Here is a 23,175-nt window from a genome sequence, read left to right on the forward strand (position 1 = left end):
CATGTAGAACTCCTTGCTCTTCCACACTGGCACCTTTGGATGGCTGTTCACCTTAATTATTTTGTTATTACAACACTAGTATACTTCACCTCAGAGGTAACTTAGATAACTAAGTTTTGCTAATGGCTCCCTATTTGCTTGTATACTTGTGGAGAGCAGGGCACATAAAATGGCACTGGTCTGATCAAGTTAGCATGAAGTATATAAAACAAAGTGGAGTCACTTGTGTCAACCAAAATGGCTGTCAGTCAGCCAGACACTTTGGTTCTAGAGGGAAACTACCTAAGTCAGAACAGACACACTTGGCAAGGAGATGCACCTAAGATATCTGTACAGGTGATCAGAACTGCCACAACTGCGGAGCGGGACCACCCACAGGTAAACTCCTGGGGAAATTCCACTTGCCATTGGGGGTGCCAAGACATTTATAAAAAGATCCAGAAGGGTAGAGTACACCACTTTCAAGGTATAATTGAGGCAGGTTCCAGACCACTGTGGAGATAGCCGAGCCCCACACACCACAATGGGGCTCGGTGCTGCTCCACTCCACTCCACAATGACGTCCCTTGGCATGGGCCACTGGAGGTCCTGCTCTGCTCTACTGAGGACTTCACCTGCCCCTGCTGCCTGCCCATCTGGCTCTGAAGATCATTCCTTGCAAGATGCTGACAACTCCCTTGCCCACTGTGCTGTCTCCCAGACCTGCAGACTGAGACTCTGAGACCAGTTTTTTAGCCCCCATTGATTGCTCTGTGTGTGTGTAATATTTTTCTTAGATTGTTAGAGTATGAGTAGGATGTTCATGTATGTTGATGTTCTACTTTGAGTGACCCTGCATTCAATAAACAGCTGACTGAAGAGCATAGTTACTACGTATGACTCCTGTCTATTCTTTGGTGGGGGGCTGCTCAGCAGGCTGCTAACTGAGTAGTTGCCCTGCTGACTTATAGGAAAAACTATCAGGAATATATGCTGGTGACAATACCACTCCTATCAAATGAAAAAGGCAGTTATCTTTAAAAATATAGTAACTGAGCCCTGGCCCCATGTGGCTTAGTTGGTTGGAGCGTCTCTGCTTCCATTCCCGAATCAGTAAGTATATCCTCTGGTGAGCATTAAAAAAAATCCAGTAACTGAAAAATGAAAGGAGAATGCACCTGAGAAAAAAATGAGAACAGTGCTTATATTAAAATTGATTAATGTTATATTCCCAAACTCTTGAATTAAGAAGTTTTGGATAATTGTCTCCTTTTGCAAGTTTTCATGTTAGTAACATAAACCAATACCTTGATTATGGAGCTGTTTTATTTTACCTGAGGTATTCATGCAGTAGCACATTCCCCAATAACAAAATTCTATTGGTAACATTTCCCAAACATGGAACTTTAAGGTTAAAATTATTATCAACTGCTGGGAGGCATAAAAATACCACCACTAAAAAAACAGAATCTGAAATTTAGGTTTTTAAGTTAAAAATAAAACCTGGTTACTATTCTTCAGGAAATGTTTGAAATATATAACCATTTTCAGATTAGCTACCACATTTTTTATACTTAAAATGTGGGGGAGTAAAATTGATACTAGTTTAGGTGTTTATAGTTATCAGCCTTTCAACCTTCTAAAGATCTAGACCAGTGATTTTCATCCTTTTGTCATTTCACATCACACATGAACTATTTATTAAAACTCTGTGGCACACCATAAGAACGTTTTGCTGATCTGACGTAAAAAAGATAGGTATAATTTTGATTCATTCACACCTGACGGCTATTGTGCTGGCTGTTGTCTTTTTTTTATATGACAATCTAAGGGAAGGAGGTCCGTGCCCCACTAAATAATCAGGTATTGCATATTTTAGAAATCCTTTGGCACACCAGTGTGAAGTGGCATGCTGGTTAAAAACTGCTGATACAGAGGTTTGAAATGTAACAAGTTTAATATCATTTAAAGCTTAATGAGAACTTAGTTTTAAATTATAGAAAACATATCTAATTAAATTCAGGTACATGCAATTTAAATAGTCTGGGGTGTGTAATTCACAAATTAGGAAGTACAGTGTGTTTTTCCAATTTGAACTTTTAATCTAATCCCCTAATGCAACTTTATACAGAATGTCTTGTTTCTTTTCATTTTACAAAAGTTGGCTTTCGTTCTGTCACTTCTCTGCACTTTTTCTCATTAATAACAGACTAATACAGACCGATAATTAAGATAACTCAGATCACTAGGGAGAAGTAGGAGGGGACACAGGAGGAGTTTGCTGAAGCAATTGTGGACTGCAGTCCAGGACTGGATTGATTGAGCTAAATGCCTCCAGAGCCAATGGAAATAGAGAGCTGGCTCTCTCTCAGGCTCTGGCTCTTCCTCCTCAAGGATGCTTGAATGATAGTGCTGCAGCTGCCTGCATTTCCCAAGGACAGTATTTTGTATGGGAAAGAACTCTGGGCAGAGCCTAGGATCAGGCTGGCCTGGCAAAGGATGGCAGTTTTACTCTTTGGATGTTCTAGAGGGTACAGGCTCTGAGGTAGAAGTCAGCCATTCTTCCAAAAATGTGTAGTTTTTGTGTATTATGTTGTTTTTAGTTTGTAAACTAACCCTATAGAAACAAAAACAGGGAAACATAGGAGAACTCAGGTGTTAAAGTTTAGTCTTAACTGATAGGCTTAAGTGATTAAAGCTGTGATTTGATAGGCTTAAGTAATTATGTTGGAATAAAGATTCCTCTCCTTCATCACTAAACCTCTGCCTCTGGAATTTTTGTCTAGAGGGTGGTGGGAGGCAGCAGAACCCTAAGTACTGTTTGGTAACAATACTTCATGTTAACTTAGAGATACTGTATGAGTCATACTTTTAGTATTAAAGTGAAAAGTTTTATTTAATATAAAAATGTTAAACACACTTCCTTTAAAGTATATATTAAAATAACTTAGGAAGTCCAGTCAAATCCCATAATGGTCTGTTAGGTAATCTAAGACTGCTGTTGTGCTTGACAAAGCATTAAAAACTCTTTTCTCTTGCCTTGAAGTTATCTTTTCCATCATGTACATTAAGTGTTGATGGAAACACATATAAGGAGTTCCAAGTTCAAGAGCAAGGTCAACCCAGTCCCAGATGCATTTCAGAGGGGTTTCCTCATATCCAGCAAACATAGCCGGGTTTGCTAAGAGTCCTCTTGCAACCATCACACCTACAAATTAAAGCACATCACATTTATCCATACATTAAGAATTCACAGTTATAAGGTCAAACTCAAACAAACAGAATATTAAAAAAAAATAGGGGGGTGGGCTGGGATGGAAGTAAAAGACAGAAAAGTGTACTTGAACAACAATTAAAATAAAAAATTTGAAAAAAAGTAGTATTACAAGGTTTTACAATGCTCTTATATTAGTCTGTTTAATTCGATTATAATACAATTTATTTTGACAGTAAACCCAGAAAGTTTAAATTTACAAGTATTCCTTATTTTATTAAGACTTCTACATTAATTAATCTTGAAGGTTTTTGTTAAGGGTAAATCCAAACTGTCATAAATTGGACTTGCTTGAAGTTAAGTTTGTCTGTATTCTCCCCCTTGGCAATAGGTTATCACAGGGCTTGGTATGCCAGTACTTTAAGAGGATAATGAAACCCCATAGCAGTCTGGGAGTCTTTTGGTTTCTATGACTACTCTTGTGTCACTAACTCTTAATTCTAGTTTAAGTGTTCTATTTTACAAATAGCCTATCTGGAAGATTCTTAACTGCCATTCACTCAATATGATGCTGGCAGTAAAGTAACTAAATCTACTCCAATTAAAACAATTTATTGTTTCCACCCTGGCCAGTGTGGCTCAGTTGGTTGGGCACTGTTCCCTCAATAGAAGGGTTAGGGGTTTGATTTGAGGTCAAGGCACATGCCTAGGCTGTGGGTTTAACCCTGAGTCCGAAGTGTGTATTAAAGGCAACCAATCGATGTTTCTCCCCCTTTCTTCCTCCCTCCCTTCCCTTCTCTCTAAAGTCAATAAGCATGTCCTCAGGTGAAGATTAAAAAAATAATAATCTATTGTTTTTAAAGAAAGACAATGAAAACATTAACATGATTCTCCCATCCCAACTTTCTTTGCTAGTTAAAAGTCAGACATTCAAGTACTTATTTCTTACCATCTGTCCCAGTAATATGCCATACATTTTCTGCTTCTTTTAAGCTTCTGATGTCTCCATTAGCAATAACAGGTATAGATATATTTTCCTTAATTATTTTAATGGCTTCATAGTGAACTGGTTGATGTCTTTCTTCAGCAGTTCTCCCGTGGACTGTAATCCAGGAAACACCCGTTGCTTCAGCCTTTCGACAAAGATCTACAGTTCTTGTCAGATCATCATGGATCCTATAATTTCAAAATTATAGCCCTTTTTATAGCAAATAAGTCAAAGCTAAAATTAATAATATTTCATATAAAACATTTAGTTAGTTTTGCTGTATCATATTATCACTACATTCCACTATCACTAAGGTTTTTTATTCAGGGATCAGTTCCCATTTAAGATTTCAAATTTAGCTATTTTGCTACTGGGAACAACAGAATGACAAGTTTTATCCTACCTAGTGCTCCTCCTCCTTGGCTTTTGTAACTCAGTCATTCAAATCCTGTCACACATGAACTGAAAGATGCTATCCCAATATCTGCTGTACACACCTCACCCCAAAGTGGGGGAATATACCACTTTATCTCGAAACACGTGTTTAATTTGTCACCGAAAAACTCATTCCTGGTTTATTTTCTTTTCACTGTGGAATTTTCGGTGCAAATACCATTCCTATTTTCTACTCTTGGTACCAGGAATGTTTCTTAGCATTAGTTACATAGTACATAGAGAAAGTTGAGGGTTTCTTTCCAGCAAAAGTTTTTAATGATAAAGGGATATTTTCATTTCTGTTAAAAAAATACAAAGATGAAGTTGTTTTGGATTATAAATAAAAATTAAGGTATATATCCATTTGCTAAGTATCTTGTTTCAATATTTCCATATACCCAGCTACAAATTAAGGATATGAACCCCAGATGGAAGGAATACTCTTTTATTTCCTAAGAATTACCTACCTGTTAATAGATTAAAATATTGTCTTTACCTTATTTTAATAGATACTGAAAATCTGGGGTTTTCCACTTGATTTCTTACTTGTTTCACCATATCTTGAACAAGCTCTGGTTTGTTTATTAAGCAAGCTCCATAACCATCTGCCATTGCCCACCTTTATAAAGCCAACACAACAAATAAATTGTAAGTAGTTGAAGAGAAGATATAATTCTAAAGGCACTGTAAATGCATCTGTTTCTCTGTGTAGCAATCTGGAGCGGGATCAGATTTTTACAATTCATAAACCCAACATTTCTAAGTGGATCAACTTAAGATTAGGTAAACATGTTCCCAGACCAAAAAGTACTTAGGGGAAATGGTTTTCATTGGCAAGTGAGAAAGTTAAATTAGCATTAATTCAACCAAAACAGATTTAAGAATTTGTAATTAACTGCAATTATTTCAGATTTTTAAAATTTCTAATTTGATGTTTATTGTATATAACAAGAGATTTTATTAGTCTTAACAGTAGAGAGAGAATTTTGGCTTACAGCATTCCAATACCAGTAAACAGCTTATTTAACTCTCCTAATGAGTATACAAATATGTCTAATCTAATTTGGATTATGCTCTACTTAAAACCTTGATTTTATTATTTGGACACATTTTGAATTACTGCCAGATAATTTAGTACAATGTCAGAAACATAGGGATATTATTGTCAAATTAAGTATATCTATTGATACCTAATTATTCAGAATCAACCAAATAACTGTGGTATAGAAAAAAGTATATTACAAGAAGGTATTTTATAAAAAAATTAATTAGGAGAAAATAAATGGTGAGCTCCTAAATCACAGAATCATAGTCTCTAAACCAAGGATAGCTGACATGGGAGTAAAAAATACCTTTAAGAAATTACTATAAACATTAGCATCTCAGTAAATACTTATGGATGAGGTTCAAGGCAGATCCACAGAATAAAACAATTCTAACGGTGAGGTAAGCTAAAACAGTCGTCCAGAGTCCACACACTGTTTTAGCCATCAGAACCTACTACTGCATATATGTTCCTAAATAATCTTTCCTTATTTTTTCTTGCTTTTTATTTAGAGCCCAAGAGCTTTAACTCTATTTTCCTTATGTTTTAATTCTTGGAAAACTAAAAAAAGAGTTTACCATGTCACATTGTTTTTTTTCTAATCTTTATGGAAAATTCTTCCAACTTCTTTGAGCTTTACCTCTGAGGGCAACCACAGTTAATGTCTATTCCATTTGCATAAGGACAAACTATACGAGCAGCATCAGATAAAAGTTTCGCATCATTAGCAGCAAACTGAACAATCAGTGGGCAATCACCTGATAAAACAAATAGTTCAACATTAAAATTCACAGAAACACATGCATGATACCAAACTCTAGTGTTTGTACAATATAAAATAACTTTTTTAGCCTAAGAAATGTATCTCTTCGAACAAGATAGCATCAAAATAACTTTAAATATTTTAAATTAAAAACAATTTACATTCAGTAGAAACTCAACAGTATAAAGTTTTGTAAAATGAAAAGTATGACACTGTTGACAGACCCCTTTTCCAATGGTAAGAACTAGTTATTGTATTCCAGAACAATTTTATGTATACCCGTAAAATTTAAACAAATGTGCACATTCTACATACATTGCTATGTCTACTGCTTTCTTTTAAATCTGATGCATCTGGGAGACTTATTTCCTTATTTTTAGAGGCATATTCCAATGTGTGCAGATGAATCCCACAGCATACTTCTAGTTTTTCATTTGTGGCCCCTGCAAGCACTGTGGTGAGGATGCTCTTACACACATGCTGTTGAGTATACTCATTGGGTAAACTCCTAGGCCAATGAGCATGTAATATTTTGATCTTGGACCTTCCATATTCTTTGAACATTTTTCTATGCACAACTTTTCTTTTAGTTCCTATTTTTTTATTATTTAATTTTTAAAGTAATGAAATTGACTATCATAAGTATAAAAATATGAAAAATATTTCCCCAGTTTTAGTTTGCCTTTGAGTATATTTGTGCTTTTTTACATATAAAAGTTTAAATTTCAATATTGCTAAATGTATCTGGGCTTTCCTAGGTTTTAAGGACAATACTTTTTCATCTTTTGGTTAGTGTTAGAAACTCCAAATAGATGTATTTTAATTTTTCTAAAGACTTTTTGATGACTACCTGTATGAGATTTACTGTGTGTTTGCCAAAATGCAGATTTCTGTAGTTCCACCATTTATAGAATTATCACGGGATCAGAGAATTTGCTTTCTCCTGAGGATGTAGGGTGTGTTTTCCTCTGCAACTCAAGAGAGCTACATTCCTTTATGGGTCTAATGTATTTCCAACACTGTGCTAGAAGTGGAGGATACAAGTCAGTAAGAAAGAGTTCCAGGTCTCAAGGAGTCCACAGTCTAGCAGGAGAGACAGTTATTTAAAGAGGAAATTATAACACAGCAGGATTCAGTACAACATAAAGCCTGTGCATAAAGAATGAGTGGAGGGTGATCAGGAAATGAACTTGGCCACAGAATTCGAGAGCTGGATTAGGAAGCATTAACAGTCATTTGGCAGAGAAATGGGGACATAGGGGATTGACATGACTGAGAAGGATGTTCGAGGTAGAGAAGGATGAGAGAATAGGGCATATTCAAGGACTTCAATTGACTTAGTATTTGTGAATAACAAAGTCAGTGGGCTCTGGAGAAAAACTAATGAAAGCTAAAGCTGCAGATGTATTTAGGACTAGATCATGAAAAATGTTATATATTATTCACAGGTGCTAGAATTTTACTTTAGGTCAGTGGTTCTCAATCTTTAGCAAGCTTAGAATCATCTGGAGGGCATTTTAAAACAGATGGCTGGACCACATACCCCGAGTTTCTGATTCAGTTGGCCTGGAGTGGAGCCTGGGAATTTCCAGTTCTCACAAATTTCCAGATGATGCTGATGTTCCTGGTCTGGAGCTCATTTTAAGAATCACTGCTTAAGGCAATGAGATATCTAAGAGATGTGATGAAATTTACGTTTTAGAAAGGTCCCTTTGGGCTGTTGGGGGGACAGTCTGCCATGGGACAAGACTAGAGGCACTGTGATAGGAATTTAATCGAAGAGGCCAGGAGAGGGAAGGGGGCCACAGGGAAGGCTGACCTTACACTTTGTATGCCATCCAAAGTTTGAAGACACTCAGCAAAAAGACTTAAAAAGAGACATATTAAAAACATAAAAAAACTAAAATACTTTAAAATAAAATCTTGGAATTTGTTGCCTCTGATTAGACAAGATGGTTGAGTTCTTTCCTTTTTAAATTCTGCCAAGTCAGCAAACTCTGAGTTTCACATACCTTGGTTTGTGGTAAATTCACTGTCTCTGGCTTTTACGGATCTGACAAAATCAGCAGCAACTATCATTGGTGTATAGCACAGGTCACAACTGTACTTTCTGACTAGTGTTCTAAAAGCCAACCTGTAAATGGGTAAGACTTTAATTAGGCATTTAGAAATTACCACAATCATATGTACTTCCATGTTTAATTCAGTTAATTGTTAAATATTTGTTAAAGGAAAGTTCTGCCCATGGGAAGATGGAGATGTACTTTTCCCTGTACTTTGTGCTTAGTGTAACTAAAAATCCTGGATGTTATATGTAAAATGAAGAAAACTCCGAAAGGTGGAGAGAAGAGAGTTAAGACAGTGACCTTGGGACCTGAGGAATTAAAATAGTGAGTTCCCTGGGTTTTCTTTTTCCCTCAAATTCCCTAGAGCTCAAGAAGCCAGCACTGGGTGCAGACAAAACAGTCCCAACAAAAGTTTGCTCTCCCTAACCAAACAGCCAGGGAAGGGGCAGCCTAACAAAATAGAAAACTTTAAATAGCAGCTCTACCCAACCAAACACTGAGGAAAAAGAAAAGTTACAGTTCCACCTCTGCAAAGGTGAGTGGGAGCCTAGATTTCTACCATTCCAAGGCTGTAACAATGTTCTCTAACACCCCTCCAAGGTAGTATCAGAAAAGGCCAGGTAAGCAGTTAGGACTTTGATCCCAGCTTGCAAGTAATGATGTGTCCCTTGTGGCATCAGAGGAGACCTCACGGGGAGCCTGGACCCCCACACCAACCCAGTAGCAGTGAGGCACCCTCCTCCCTGCACTAGGAGTAGTACCAGAGTCTGCACCATGAAGAGCCAGCACTTTCATCACTGCCCAGTAGCTACCAGGCCACCCATTCCATGGGGAGCCGGAACTCTCACTCCGGCTCCACAGCAACGAGGAGACCCCTGCCCTCAGACTGTGAAAGGAGACAAGTGGTGGAAACTGGGTTTCCTCCTCCACCTGATTGTGATGAGGTGGTACCTTATCTTTCCCCTGCTGTAGTGGTGTCAGAAAAAAACAAAAACAGATACTGTTTTTGAATCAATACTCACTGATTCAATACTCAGAATCAATGTAATCCGCTGTATCAACAGGCTAAAGAAAAAAATCATATTATATCAATTGATGCAGAAAAAACATTTGATAGAATAACTCATTCATGATAAAAAATTACAGAAAAACAGGAATAGAAGGGATCTTTCTTAACTTGATAAAGAACACCCACAAAAGGTCCTACAGCTAACATTATACTTTAAGGTAAAGTATAAGGTAATGACCCTCTAGATTCAGAAAAAGGGAAATGGAAAAAATACAATAAAGATTAAATTAAAATTAAATTTTTTTAAATAAATAAATTTAAAGAAGGCAAAGATGTCTCCTCTCATCATTCTTATTTAAAATAGTGCTAGAAATTCTAGTCAGTGTAATAAGGAATAAAAAAAAAAACCCAAAAGGCATATGATGGAAAGAAAGAAGTAAAATTGTCCTTATTTGCAAATGATATGATTGTTTACATATATAATTCCAAAGGATTTACCAAAAATCTCTCCTAGAACTGAAAAGTGAATTCAAGTTTCCAGATACAAGATTAACATATGAAAATAATTTTTATTTCTATCTACTAGCGATTAACACATGGACACTGAAATTAAAAGTATAATACCATTTACAATCACTCAAAAATTTGGTATAAGTTTAACAAAAAACATATGAAACTTACATGCTGAACATTATACACCACCAATGAAAGAAATCAAACAAAATCTAAATAAATCTTAACATACTGTATTCATGAGTTGGGTGAGACAGCATAGTAAGGAATTTAATTCCCTCAAAGTTGATATGAATATTTAACAGAATTCTTATGAAGATTCCCTCAAGATATTTTGTACATACTGACCAAGATCATCATACAGTTTAGGCTGGCAAATGAACTACAATAGCTAAAACAAATTTGAGAACAAAAGAAAAGTGAGAGGCAGACTAAGTCTACCTGATTTCAATATTTATTATACACCTAATGATAAAGACTGTGGTGCTGGTGGAGGAATACACATAGAGATCAACAGAACAAGAATAGAGAATCGAGATATGGAGCGATACAAGCATGCCCCACTAATTTTTGACAAAAATGCAAACATAATTCAACAGTGGAAAGACAGCCTTTTCCATAAATGGTACTGAAGTAATTAGATGTCCATAGGCAAAGAAAATGAACCTTAACTAAGCCTCACACCTACAAAAAATAACTCAAAATTGATTGTGGATTTAAATGTAAAACATAAAGTTATTAAGACTTTAGAGAAAAAAACAGTAGAAAATCTTTAGAATCTAGAGCTACACAAAGATTTGTTACACTTCACACCAAAAGCACAATTTACAAAAGAAACAATTGATAGATTAGATTTAATCACTAAATAAAAATCTTTTGTTCTGCAAAAGACAATTAAGAAGATGAAAATATAAGCTACATACTGGGAGAAAATATTTGCAAACCACATATCTGATAAGGGTAGTATCTAGAATATATAGAAAACTCAAAACTCAATAGTAAACAAAAATTCAAAAACAAAAGAACAAACAACCTGACTCCAAATAGGCAAAAAACTTGAATAGACATTTCTCCAGAGAAGACATACAAACAACCAAAAGAACATTAAAAGGTGCTCAACACTGCTATCTAAGTACAAATCAAAACCACAGTGAGATACTACTTCATATCCATTAGGATGACTATCATAAAAACAAAAACAGTGTTGCTGATGATGTTGATACATCAGACTCCTGTGCACTTGAGAGTGGGGATCTAAAATGGTCCAGCCACTATGAAAAACAATATGGGATTTCCTCTAAACCTAAAAACAGAATTTCCATATGATCCAGCAATTCCACTTCTGGGCAAATACCCTGAAGAATTAAAAACAGGGTCTCAAAGACGTATTTATACATCCATATTCATAGCAGCAAACTTTTGGCAAAAGCCAAACTATGGTGACCCAAGTGTTCATTAATAAATGAATAAACAAAATGTGGTATATACATACAATGAAATCTCATTCAGCCTTAAAAAGGAAATTTTGATACATGCTACAACATGGATGAACCTTAAAGATATTATGCTAAGTGAAATAAGCTAGTCTCAAAAAGAAAAATATGATGTAATTCTACTTCTATGAAGTTTTACATATAGACAAGTCAAATTCACAGAGGGAGAAAGTGGAGGCTGCCAGAAGCTGGGGGAACAGGGAATGGGGGGTTACTGCTTAATGGGTATAGAGGTGCAGTTTTATAAGATGAAAAGTGATTGGATGCAAAACAATATGAAGGTATTTCACAGTACTGAGCTGTACACTTACAAATGTTTAAAACAGTAAATTTTGAGTTACATGTATCTTACCACAATTAAAAAATTTAAAAAACCAACTCAATAATCAAAAAGCAAACAATTAGAATATTAGCAAAAGACATAGACATTTCTTCAATAATACGCAGATGGCAAAGAAGAACATGAAAAGATGTTCAATGTCATTACACACACAGGAAGTAGGAATCAAAAAAACCATGAAATATCACTGCAAACCTATCAGTGGGGCTAAAATACAATGACATTATCAAAAGTTGGTGAGCAGGAGGAGAGGAAACCAGATCCCTCATATATTGTTGGTTGGAGCCTAAAACAGTGCAGCCACCCTAGAAAGTCCAGCAGTTTCTTAAAAAAGCAAACGGGTGTAACTACCACATGACCCAGGAAATGCAGTCCTGGGGAATTGTCCTAGATTAAATGAAGACATGCTTACACAAAAAACCTGTGCATGAATGTTTTTATTTATTTTATATCCATCATATCTTTATAGGTGGGAGCTATAGGCACTACCATTTTTACAGATCTAAAAATCAAGCTTGGAGAGGTTAATTATTTATTCAGTGCCACATACACACTTGGCAAGTGGCCCAAGCCAAGTTCAGATCCCAAAGCTTGGTGTTTGAAGATGCCATGTGGTAAGGTGATTATTTAAAACATCAGAGCATAAAAAGGAAATCACCATTTAACAATACTTACTTTGAATATCGAACCATTGGGGCAGAGACTTTTACCAGCTGCCCAGAATGAAACATTTCTATTGGATCTTTTTTTCTTTTTTCACATACTGTGGTTTGTATGCAGTCGTTCTTCATAGACACAGGTTTGTTTGAAATCTGAAAAAAAAACCAATCGGTTTACATAGAGAAAAGTTACCTTTCATTATATGGATTCCTATCATTCTAATAATTTCATACATTTTTCATTAGGCTTGTGGGATTGGAAAGCTTTCCTTTTTTATCTTCACCTGAGAACATTTTTAAAATCCTTTTTGCTTTCTTAAAGACTTTATTTACTTATCTTTATAAAGAGGGGAAGGGAGAAAGAGAGGGAAAAAAGAAACATTGATGAGAGAGGAACACCGACTGGCTGCCTCTCATATGTGTGCCCCCACTGGGGAAAAACCTGCAATCAGCAAGTGCCTGACCAGGAATTGAACAAGCAATGTCGCAGGAATTGAACAAGCAATGTCGCTTTTGTGGATTTCATTTTGTAGATTGATGCCCAACCAACTGAACCACATGAGTCAGGGCCTGAGGATATTTTTTCATTTTCTTTGCTTTTACAGAGAGAGTGGAAGGAAGGGAGAAAGGAAGAGAGGAAGGAAAGGAGGGAGGAAGGGAGAGAGAGGTAGAGGCAGAGGTGGGTAACATTAATGAGAGAGAGAAACATTGATGAGTTGTCTTCCACATCCGCAACCTAGGTATGTGCCCTGACTGGAAATTGAACTTGCAACCTTTTGGTGTATAGGATGATGCTCTAATGGAGCCACATGAGCCAGGGTGGGATCAGAAATCTTCTTAACTTCTTTTCACAGTATCAAATGTGACACCACAAAATTCTGCCTCTACAAGTCACTGATAGTTTTTAGCACAATGGGAAATTATGATGTTTATGTTCTGTACAGATTATTTGTGTTTATATCAAACACTAACGGTTTAAAATTATATACGTAATTCATTACAGTAATGTGTTCTGCTCAAATTAATAAATGATCAATTAGTGGAAAACTACAAGATTTCTTTCATAGTAGACCCTATCATAACTTTTCATGTTATTTTTAAAAAGATTTTATTTATTTACCTTTAGAGGGGAAGTGAAGGGAAGGGGAGGAGAGAATCAATGTATGGTTGCCTCTCATGTGTCCCCTGCTGGGAACTGGCCTGCAACCCAGGCATGTGCCCTGACTGGGAATTGAACGCGATCCTTTGGTTTGCAGACCTGCACTCAATCCACTGAGCTATGCCAGGCAGGGCTCATGTTATTTTTTATCTAAATTTTTGGCAATGAGGATTGGACTTCCAGCCAAGATGGAGGCATAGGTGGAAACACTGTACTTCCTCGCACAACCAAATTTATGAACAACAAATATTTAAAAACCAGAACCCAACCAAAACAGAAAGAAAATTAAACTGTACCAAAGTCCAACAACAACGAACCATTCACCCAGACCAGTAAGAGGGGTGGAGTCAGTGGCTGGTGGAGAGGGGTCGTGCAGGAAAAAGCAGCCAGACCAACCCAGGAGCACAGGCAGCAGTTGGCAGATCCCAGACCTGAGGTGGCAACAGGAAGACCCAGTGAGGGCACAAGGGGGCTGGCTGACCACAGTCACACATTCCCATGCGGATAAACCAGGCAAAGGAGTGAGCAGTGAGATCTATCAGTGAGATAGATCACACAACTCAGGGCCCCAGTGCTAGGAAATAAAGCCTAAAAGCACCAATTGAAAAAACTTTCGGGGTTGAGGTGCTGGGAGAAACTCCCAGGCTCACAGAGAGTTTGTTGGAGAGACCCACCGGGTCCTGGAGGATGCACAGACCCACACACCCAGGAGCTGGCACCAGGGGGTCCCGGTTTGCTTGCAGGAAGCAGCAGAGGGGACCGAGGTCCGAGAGAGAGCAAACGCCATTGCGCCTCTCTGACCCCGCTGCCACACAGTGTCACAACCCAGCTACTGGGTCACCCCACCCTGGTGAACACATAAGGCTCTGCCCCTCATGCATAACAGGCACGAACAGACTAAAACATTATGGCTCAAGAAGAACAGCTCAAAGCCCCAGAACCATTACGTCTAAGCAACCAAGAAATTGCCAACCTATCAGTTGCACAGTTCAAAACACTGGTGATCAGGATGCTCACAGAACCGGTTGACTTTAATCACAAATTAAATGAACAAATGAAGGCTAAACTAAGTGAAATGAAGCAAAATGCACAGAAAAACAATAGTGATGGGAAGGAAACTGGTACTAAAATCAATGGAGTGGACCAGAAGGAAGAAAAAAACAACCAAACAGAAAACAATGAAGAAACAAGAATTCAAAAACATGAGGAGAAGCTTAGGAACCAACCTCCAGGACATCTTTAAATGTTCCAACATTCGAATTATAGGGGTACCAGAAGGGGAAGAGGAAGAGCAACAAGTGGAAACCTTATTTGAACAAATAATAAAGGAGAACTTCCCCAATCTGGAAAAGGAAATAGACTTCCAGGAAATCCAGGAAGCTCAGAGAGCCCCAAAGAAGTTGGACCCAAAGAGGAACACACCAAAGCACATCATCATTACATTAGCCAAGACCAAAATGAAGGAGAGAATCCTAGAAGCAGCAAGAGATAAGGGGACAGTCACCTACAAAGGAGTTCCCATCAGACTGTCAGCAGATTTCTCAAAAGAGACCTTACAGGCAAGAAGGAGCTGGAGGGAAGTATTCCAAGTCATGAAAGGCAAGGACTTCCATCTAAGATTGCTCTATCCAGCAAAGCTTTCATTTAGAATGGAAGGGCAGATAAAGCTTCTCAGATAAGGTCAAGCTCAAGGAGTTCATCATCACCAAGCCCTTATATGAAATGTTAAAGGGACTTATCTAAGAAAAAGAAGATAAAAATATGAACAGTGAAAGGACAGCAAACTCACAGTTATTAACAACCACACTAAAACAAAGGCAAACCAAGAGGGCAGCTAGATCACGAGCAGAACCGCAGAAATGGAGATCACATGGAGGGTTAGCATTAGAGGAGTGGCAGGGGGAGAAGGTAGAGAGAATAAGTAGCATAGATGGCGGGCAGAAAATAGACAGGGGGGAGGGCAAGAATAATATGGGAAATGTAGAATCTAAAGAACTTGTGACACATGGACATCAACTAAAAGGGTGGAATGGGGAGTGGATGTGGAGGGTGGAGGGGAATGAAGGGGGGGAATGGGACAACTGTAATGGCATAATAAAACATTAAAAAATAAATTTTTGGCAATGATAAACAAAGAAATTTGACTGGCATCATTTTATATATTGTAAATGTATGTCTGGCACTTTGAAATACCTTATTTTATCCAGGAAATTTAAATGGCATTAATTGAACAACTTTAAGTAGTTAGTATTTCAAAAGATAGACTGGTATGTTTAATGTTTATTCTTATTATCAAATTATATTCCTTGTACCTGAATCACAAGGCAAAAGGAAAAAAACACCCTTATTCCTAAAAATTTAAATGTAGTATTATCTAGTGAAAATTTCATGAAAAATATATAATTGCCTAGTAAATGACTTTTCTGCCCAAAGAGGTACAAATGATTAAATTAGGCAGTTAACAGTATTTTACAGTTGCCACTATATTATATCTTATAACTTACAATCTTATAACTTCACAGTGTTAGCTTCTTTTCGTATTTCAGTTTTTGGCCTTAGTAACTTAGAAACAGATATGGGTCAACTTTAGAAAGGCTGACTTCATGAACATGCAAGCTTTTATTTAGCTAATCCAGAAAGTATAGATATAACCTAAATATAAACCAATCACTGTAATTTTCTTAGGTGGAATTTATAGTTAGAATATGATAAACTAGTTTTACTAACCACTGTTCAATAAGCCCAACTTAATAAAAATGTGGACAAAGTTATTAGCATCTTATCTTTTCACTATCTTTTTAAAATGACCTTTTATATTTCAATTACAGTTGACGTACATTATATTAGTCTCAGGTCTACATCCCAGTGATTAGACATTACATAACTAAGTGAATATCCTGATAAATCTTGTGCCCATCTGACACCATCAATGGTTATTAGAATTTTATTGACTATATTCCCTATGCTGTACTTTCCATCCCCATGACTACTCTGTGATAAACAATTTGTACTTCTTAATCTTTTCACTTTTTCACACATCTCCCCTAACCCCTCCTATCAACCATCAAAATGTTCTGAGTCTTCTACTGTTCCACTTGTTTGTTTTTTACTTTAATTTGTACTTATTTTTAATAGAGTTGAAAGAGAGGAAGGGAGGGGGAATTAGGGGGAAAGAGAAAGAAAGAGAACATTGATTTGAAAGAATTCTCAATTGGTTGCCTCCCATATGTGTCTCAACTAGGGATCAAACCAGCAACTTGCTGGTGTAGAAGACCATTGTCCACCAATGAACTGAGCCACCTGGCCAGGGTTACTTTGTTTTTTAAATTCAACTGTTGATAGACATGTAATTACTGCCATTTTGCTGTTTGAATATTTTATCTTTTTTTTTTCTTTTTAAAGAACATTTCATATAATACTGGCTTGGTGGTGATGAACTCCTATAACTTTTTCTTGTCTGGGAAGCTTTTTAATTTTCCTTTGATTTTAAATGACAGCTTTTCTGGGTAGAGTAATCTTGGTTGTAGGTCCTTGTTTTTCATCCCTTTGACTGCTTCTTGCCAGTCCTTTCTGGTCTGCAAAGTTTCTGTCCAGACTCAGCTGAGTTTTATGGGAGCTCTGCTGTAGATAATTAAGTGCTTTTCTCTTGCTGCTTTTAAGATTCTGTCTTTAACTTTTGGCGTTGTAATTATGATGTGTCTTATTGTGGGGCTCTTTGAGTTCACCTTGTTTGGGACTCTGTGCTTCTGGGACTTGCATGTTTTCTTCCTTCACCAGGTTAGGGAAGTTTTCCATCATTACTTTTTCAAATAGGGTTTCTTGCCGTCTCTTCTTCTGGCACCCCCATGATGTGAATGTTGGTATGCTTGAAGATGTCCTAGAGGCTCCTCACACTATCCTCATTTTTAGGGGGATTCTTTTTTCTTTTTGTTGTTCTGATTAGGTGTTTTTTGCTTCCTTATATTTCAAATCACTGATTTGATCTTTGGCTTTATCTACTCTACCTGATTCCCTGTAAATTAGTCTTCATTTCAGTTAGTGTTTCCTTCATTTCTGACTGGTCCTTTTTTATACTGAGGTTCTCATTAAATTCCTTAAGCATTTTTATCTTATAACCAGTATTTGAAACTCTGCATCAAGTAGATTACTCATTTCCATTCTGCTCAATTCTTTGAGTTCTGTTCCGTGTCTTTTCATTTTGGCTGCCTCTCTGTATTCATTTCCATATATTAGATAGAGCTATGTCTCCCAGGCTTGGTAGGGTGGCCTAATGTAGTGGGTGTGGGGTTTAGTGACACAGCTTTCCTAATCCCACAAGCTAAGAACTCAAGGTGTGCCCCCTCTGTGGGCTGTGTACATCCTCCTGTTGCAGTTAAGCCTTGATTGTTGTTGGCATATCAGTGGGAAAGATTTATCCCCAAGCAGGTTGGCTACAAGAGGAACTGCCTGCAACCACCAAACACTGACCTGCAAAGACCAGGAGGATCAGCTGTGCAGGGGCCCACTCCACAGAACAGGCCTTACCTCATGGGGCTCTGGTGTCTGATGAGTCCTTCCCCTCAGCGTGTCACTTGTGTGGATGGTTGGTGGTGGTGCTTCAATGTGATCTGAAGCTGTCCACTGGTTCTGGGTCTCCAAGGAGGTGTAGGCAAAGCTCAGTTCCTATCTGCGTTTTGGCCGGGGCCACCCAGCATTAGCTATAAAAAGATCTGCAAAAAGCTGCCAGTTGTGCTGAGTTTGGAGGTGCACAGGTGAGGCCAAGCTACAACCCAAGCCTGGCTGCTACTAGTGCCAAGCCTGGGGCCACTTAGCAAGAGGTATAGAGCACACTGAGGCCAGATGCTGCTTGTATGAGATTTTAGTTAGGTCTGCAGGCTAAGCCAAGACAGGCTATTTGCATGAAAAAGGCACTGGAAACAGTTTGGGTCAGTCTGAAAGCTGGGTGAGCTGGGCCCTTGAGGAATCACCAGGGTGGGGCAAGCAGTATTAGCCAGGTTGTTGGAATCTCAGATACAGCCTCCTGCCGGTTTTGTGTGGGGAGGGCTCATCAAAGGAACAATGGCTTCTGCTGCTAGCACTTCTGTCTGGGAGATGGCTGTTCCTGACCCAGTTTTTGCCCTGATGCCGGGTAACTGATTTCCTCCCTGTATGTGTCTGGTGCCTTTCAAGTTGGTGCCCATGGCTGGAGCTCACATGGAGTCATTTTGAGTACGTCTGTGCATGAACCCCTTAAGAGGAACTGCCTGGGACTCTAGTGTCCCTCTGTCTCCCTCAGCCTCCGTCCCTACTGTTTTTTACAGCCAGAAGTTATGTGGACTTCTCTTTCCGGCACTGAAACCCTGGGCTGGCTAATTTTCATCTGCCACACATGGATGTGTGGCCAGTCTGTGCAAGTCTCCATTCCTCCTACCAGTCTTGATGTGGCTTGTTCTTTAATTCACTATTTATAGGACTTCCATTCAGCTGGATTTTAGGCAGTCCTTAACAATGGTTGCTTTGTAGTTTAGTGGTGTTTTGATGTGGTTGTGAGGGTAGGCGAGTACCGCACTTACCTCTGCCACCATCTTGACTTTGTTATCTTTTTTATAATAAAGATTCATTAGAATGATGTAAGAAACATATATAAAGTATAAGTAACAAAATAGTTCTTTTCATGAGTCAAACCTGTTTCTTCTATTGCATTTCATATCTTGGTTATACCATCACTGTCTACCCCTACTCACTCAAGTTAGAAATCTAGGGTTTTCTCTCCTTCTCCATCTCCCACAAGCGTGTTAACCAAGTGGTACCTTTAATTAATTGTTAAGCACATCTTCATTGCCCCTCTCTGTATATACTCATAATCCCTGCTCCTGACAGTCTTTTGGACCCCAGATAGAGATGATCTTACTCACCCACTACACCCATTCCTCTGTAACATCATCATGTGTATTTACAATTATTTTTATAGAGTATAATAACACCTATCTATCTTTTCATGAGTTTTTGAGGGCATGGACATGTATTTATTCATTCAACAAATATTAAGTTCCTGGTAGATGTAGCTCAGAAACACACAGGCGCACACTCGCAATTTAACCATTGTGTTATTGTCTAGAGAAGTGTGGGAGTCATCAACAATGGAGGAAGGAAAGCTTGAGTTGTAACTATGTGGGAGTTGGGGGGAGTGTCCAGCCACAGACAACACATGTAAGACCAGATGCTTCAAAGTGCTTGTGTGTTTTCAATGAACCATTACTTGCTCAGTGTTATTTGAGTTCTAACTGAACTAGGGAGTGAGAGAGCCTAGATAGTAATAGATGTTATATAAGAGGTTAAGAGTGTTTTAGATTACACAATGCAAGGCACTGATTTTCAACCTTTTTCATCTCATGTCATACATGAATTATTAAAATCTTGCAGCCCAGCAAAGGGAAAACCCAAAACAAACCCCAAACAGTGGGACTTCGGTTCTCGAACTTAATTTGTTTTGGAATGCTATTTGAGAACTGAATTGCTCGAGTTTAGAGACATTCAAGACCTGAATGTGAGGTCTGACTATATTTTTTGCTCTGACAAAGAAGAATAGGTAAATTTTGATTCATTTATACCATATGGCTATTGTGTTGGCTATTGCCATTTTTTTTTAAACTTGACAATCTAAGGGAAAAGAGGTCAGTGCCCTTGACTAAATAGTCAGGCATCTTAAAATTCTTCTGGCACTCTGGTTGAAAATCGCTGAAGTAGGGCCTTGGTTCTTAACCAATTTTTCTCTTCCATGGGAGATTTTTACATAAGTACTCAACATGCTAACATATGCATGTAACCCATTTCCATGAGTGCACCACATATTTTTATACAAGCTGTCTCTCCTTGTTACTAGTTGTAACTGAAAATTTTTAGCAGGGAAATGACAAGATCAGATTTTTTATTTAGAAAGATTTCACTGGAAGGGGTAGAGATGTTGGCAAAATCAGTAAGGAGGCCATTATAGTAGATCAGACCATACATAAGTTTCTGATCTGGGACTGTGGGAGAATAGAGAAAAGAGAACAAATTCAGGAGCTATTTAGAAATAACAGTAAACTGGCAAAATATTTAGAAGGTGGAAAGCACTTTATGACAATGCATGTTACACAGGAAGAAAGAATTCTGGATGGATAGCAATTCGAATCAATGAGATAAAGAACCAGAAGGAGAAACAGACTTTGGCAGAGAAACATGAGTTCACATTTGAGCACAACGAACTTGAGGTGCTCATGGGATGGATATTCAGATGGTGATGCTTCCTAATTGGTCATATAGATATAGTGCTCATGAAAAAGCTAAAAATATAGACTGAGTCTTTAACCTTTAGATAATAAAGTGAATCTACAAACACAGACAACACTCAAGGATGTTTTGCTTGCAAGAGATCCTTCAAAACACTAACATTTAAGTACAAGAGAAAAAGAATGCAAAGGAGATATAGATGAACTCTGGAGCTGGGAAGAAGAAACCTGAAGACATACTGGAAAACCAAGAGAGGAGAGGGTATTACGAAGGAGGGAGGGGATAAGCATCTTAAACATCATAGAAAACTTAAGTAAAGACTAAAAAGTGTGCAATGGCAACTAGGTCATTAGTGACTTTCGCAAGAACAATTTTATTCATATTCATTCTTGTAATTTTGTTTAATAAATTCATAAATCAGTAGCTCTCAACCATGGTTGTAGATTAGCACGATATGGGGAGTTTTTAAGAATCAGGTTGCTCAAATCATATTCCAGACCAATTAAACATTTATCTTTGGGCTTAGGACGCTTAGGACTTTTAGAGCTCTCCAGGTGATTTCAATGTGCAACCAAGCATAGGGGAAAATAAATCCATACACTACAAAGCACCTGCTTCAACCGCGTATTTAAATGTCTCTCCCTTACCCATCAGCTCCTTTGGGATAGAATATGAATTGAGTCTTATGTTTGTAAACTCATGCTGGTAGGTACAGTAGGGGCTCAAAACTCTTCACTGAATGAGTAATACTATGTAAGTTTTCTAAAATTTTTCAATGTAAACACCAATGGAAGACAAATAAATTTCACATTTCAAAGATACTGCTTATTAACATTCAAGAATTATTTAAAATTTTGTGTATTATAGATCATGAAACCTGAGTCTGAGCACAATGCTCTTGACAATTGTGTAACCTCAATTTGTGTGACCTCCATTCTGAACCCTCAATTCTATTCACACCATGATTGAGATCATGGTGTGATCTCAATCAAATCACAAAATATAATTTCAAATCACACATTTGAAATTATATTAGGGAGAAACCTAAGACAAAGCATAATGCAGTGCATCATGAGACTTGATCACTTGAGCTGTTTTAAGTATTAAATGCATTTATAAAGTACTCAGAAAAGCATTTAGCACATGGTAAATACCATTACTGCACTTTCTGAAACACTCAGCAGAATCAAGAGAACCACATAGCTCTGAATTGGGATCTCTGTGTACATAAAAGAAAGGCTGTAATACTTTTTTAAAAAATAAAGACATGCTTAAACCTTCCTGCATACGTGACTGACCTGTTAATTAATTAGTATTTAGCTTGGGAGAAATCTAGGTTAATGAATAATGCAGATGTAGCAGAGGGGACGACAACAAGAATTTGATTTTACAGCTAAAGTACTGTTAGTTAAGATATGGAAAAATCTGCCCTGGCTGGTGTAGCTCAGTGGATTGAGCGGGGGCCTGCGAACCACACGATCACGGTTCGATTCCCAGTCAGGGCACATGCCTGGGTTGCAGGCCAGTTCCCAGCAGGGGACTCATGACAGTCAACCATACATTGACGTTTCTCTCCTTTTCTCCTTCCTTTCCTCTTTAATGATAAATAAATAAAATCTTTTAAAAAAGATATGGAAAATCTATCAGTTTGTAATATGAAGAAGTAAGCATCATTCATAGCACGTGGGTGAAACGTAGATGAAGTAGAAAAACTGGTCCTGATCTCACAGAACAGAGACTGAGTCTACAACTTCATTTTTCATCCACTCTCGGCTCTCCCTAACTCTCATTATTCATCCTTGGGAACTTTCCTTCCCGATCGTTTCCCGCTAGCATTTTCCCCAGAATTGAGAATCAAGGAGTGGGACAGAGAAAGTTGGATAACAACTAACTCTCGCCACCTGGGGCCCGTGGAACACAAACGAAACACCCACAAACCCTCTCTTTCCTCTCTGGCGTCCAAGAAGCCCCTGTTCTTAGGGTAAATACTTGCTCTAGCAGTAACTGCTGCGGCCACGTTCCGGCGCCCACCTTTTCGTCCCTGGAATCACCCAAGCCCCAATGGCGCGGCGAGAGACAGCAGAAATCGACGGCCCCACGGCTTCGGATTCCCGGGTGGGCTAAACCCTCTGCAACCGCCTGCTCTGGGACAAACACTGCTCTTGGCCAATATCCTGCCCGCTGCTACCTATTAAGTCAAGGCTCCAGGCTGGTCCGAAGACGTGGGCGGGGCGAACGGGCGGCGCCGGGATTTTGCGTCA

At 38.1% G+C, this 23,175-nt stretch overlaps 1 protein-coding gene across 2 annotated transcripts; it reads right to left on the minus strand.

Moving 5' to 3' along the window:
• Positions 1–1,942: 1,942 nt before the first annotated feature.
• DUS4L (dihydrouridine synthase 4 like) lies at positions 1,943–23,156 on the minus strand. 2 transcript variants are annotated; one of them, XM_037065865.1, is made up of 7 exons: positions 22,946–23,156; positions 12,521–12,657; positions 8,437–8,558; positions 6,302–6,419; positions 5,113–5,235; positions 4,143–4,369; positions 1,943–3,187 (listed from the first exon to the last, which is right to left on the minus strand). In XM_037065865.1, exons 2-7 carry the CDS (start codon positions 12,634–12,636, stop codon positions 2,940–2,942), a joined length of 954 nt encoding a protein of 317 aa, XP_036921760.1. In that variant the 5' UTR covers positions 12,637–12,657; positions 22,946–23,156; the 3' UTR covers positions 1,943–2,939. The 2 variants fall into 2 exon arrangements, with proteins under 2 accessions (XP_036921760.1, XP_036921761.1); XM_037065866.1 differs by lacking the exon at positions 22,946–23,156 and adding an exon at positions 18,188–18,915.
• Between the last annotated feature and the right edge of the window lie 19 nt (positions 23,157–23,175).

This window comes from Sturnira hondurensis, unplaced genomic scaffold (assembly GCF_014824575.4).
Source record: "Sturnira hondurensis isolate 20B ecotype Veracruz unplaced genomic scaffold, ASM1482457v3 Scaffold0016273, whole genome shotgun sequence".
In the NCBI taxonomy this organism is placed as follows: Eukaryota; Metazoa; Chordata; class Mammalia; order Chiroptera; family Phyllostomidae; genus Sturnira; species Sturnira hondurensis.

What these genes read in the sequence shown, in the direction of transcription:
- DUS4L (XM_037065865.1), bottom strand. Translation starts at nt 12,636, where the DNA reads ATGAAGAACGACTGCATACAAACCACAGTATGTGAAAAAAGAAAAAAA. An exon ending in TGAATTTACCACAAACCAAG is followed by an intron (nt 6,420 to 8,436) that starts GTATGTGAAACT and finishes TTGTTTTATCAG; the next exon opens with GTGATTGCCCACTGATTGTT. An exon ending in AACTGTGGTTGCCCTCAGAG is followed by an intron (nt 5,236 to 6,301) that starts GTAAAGCTCAAA and finishes GGCTTTATAAAG; the next exon opens with GTGGGCAATGGCAGATGGTT.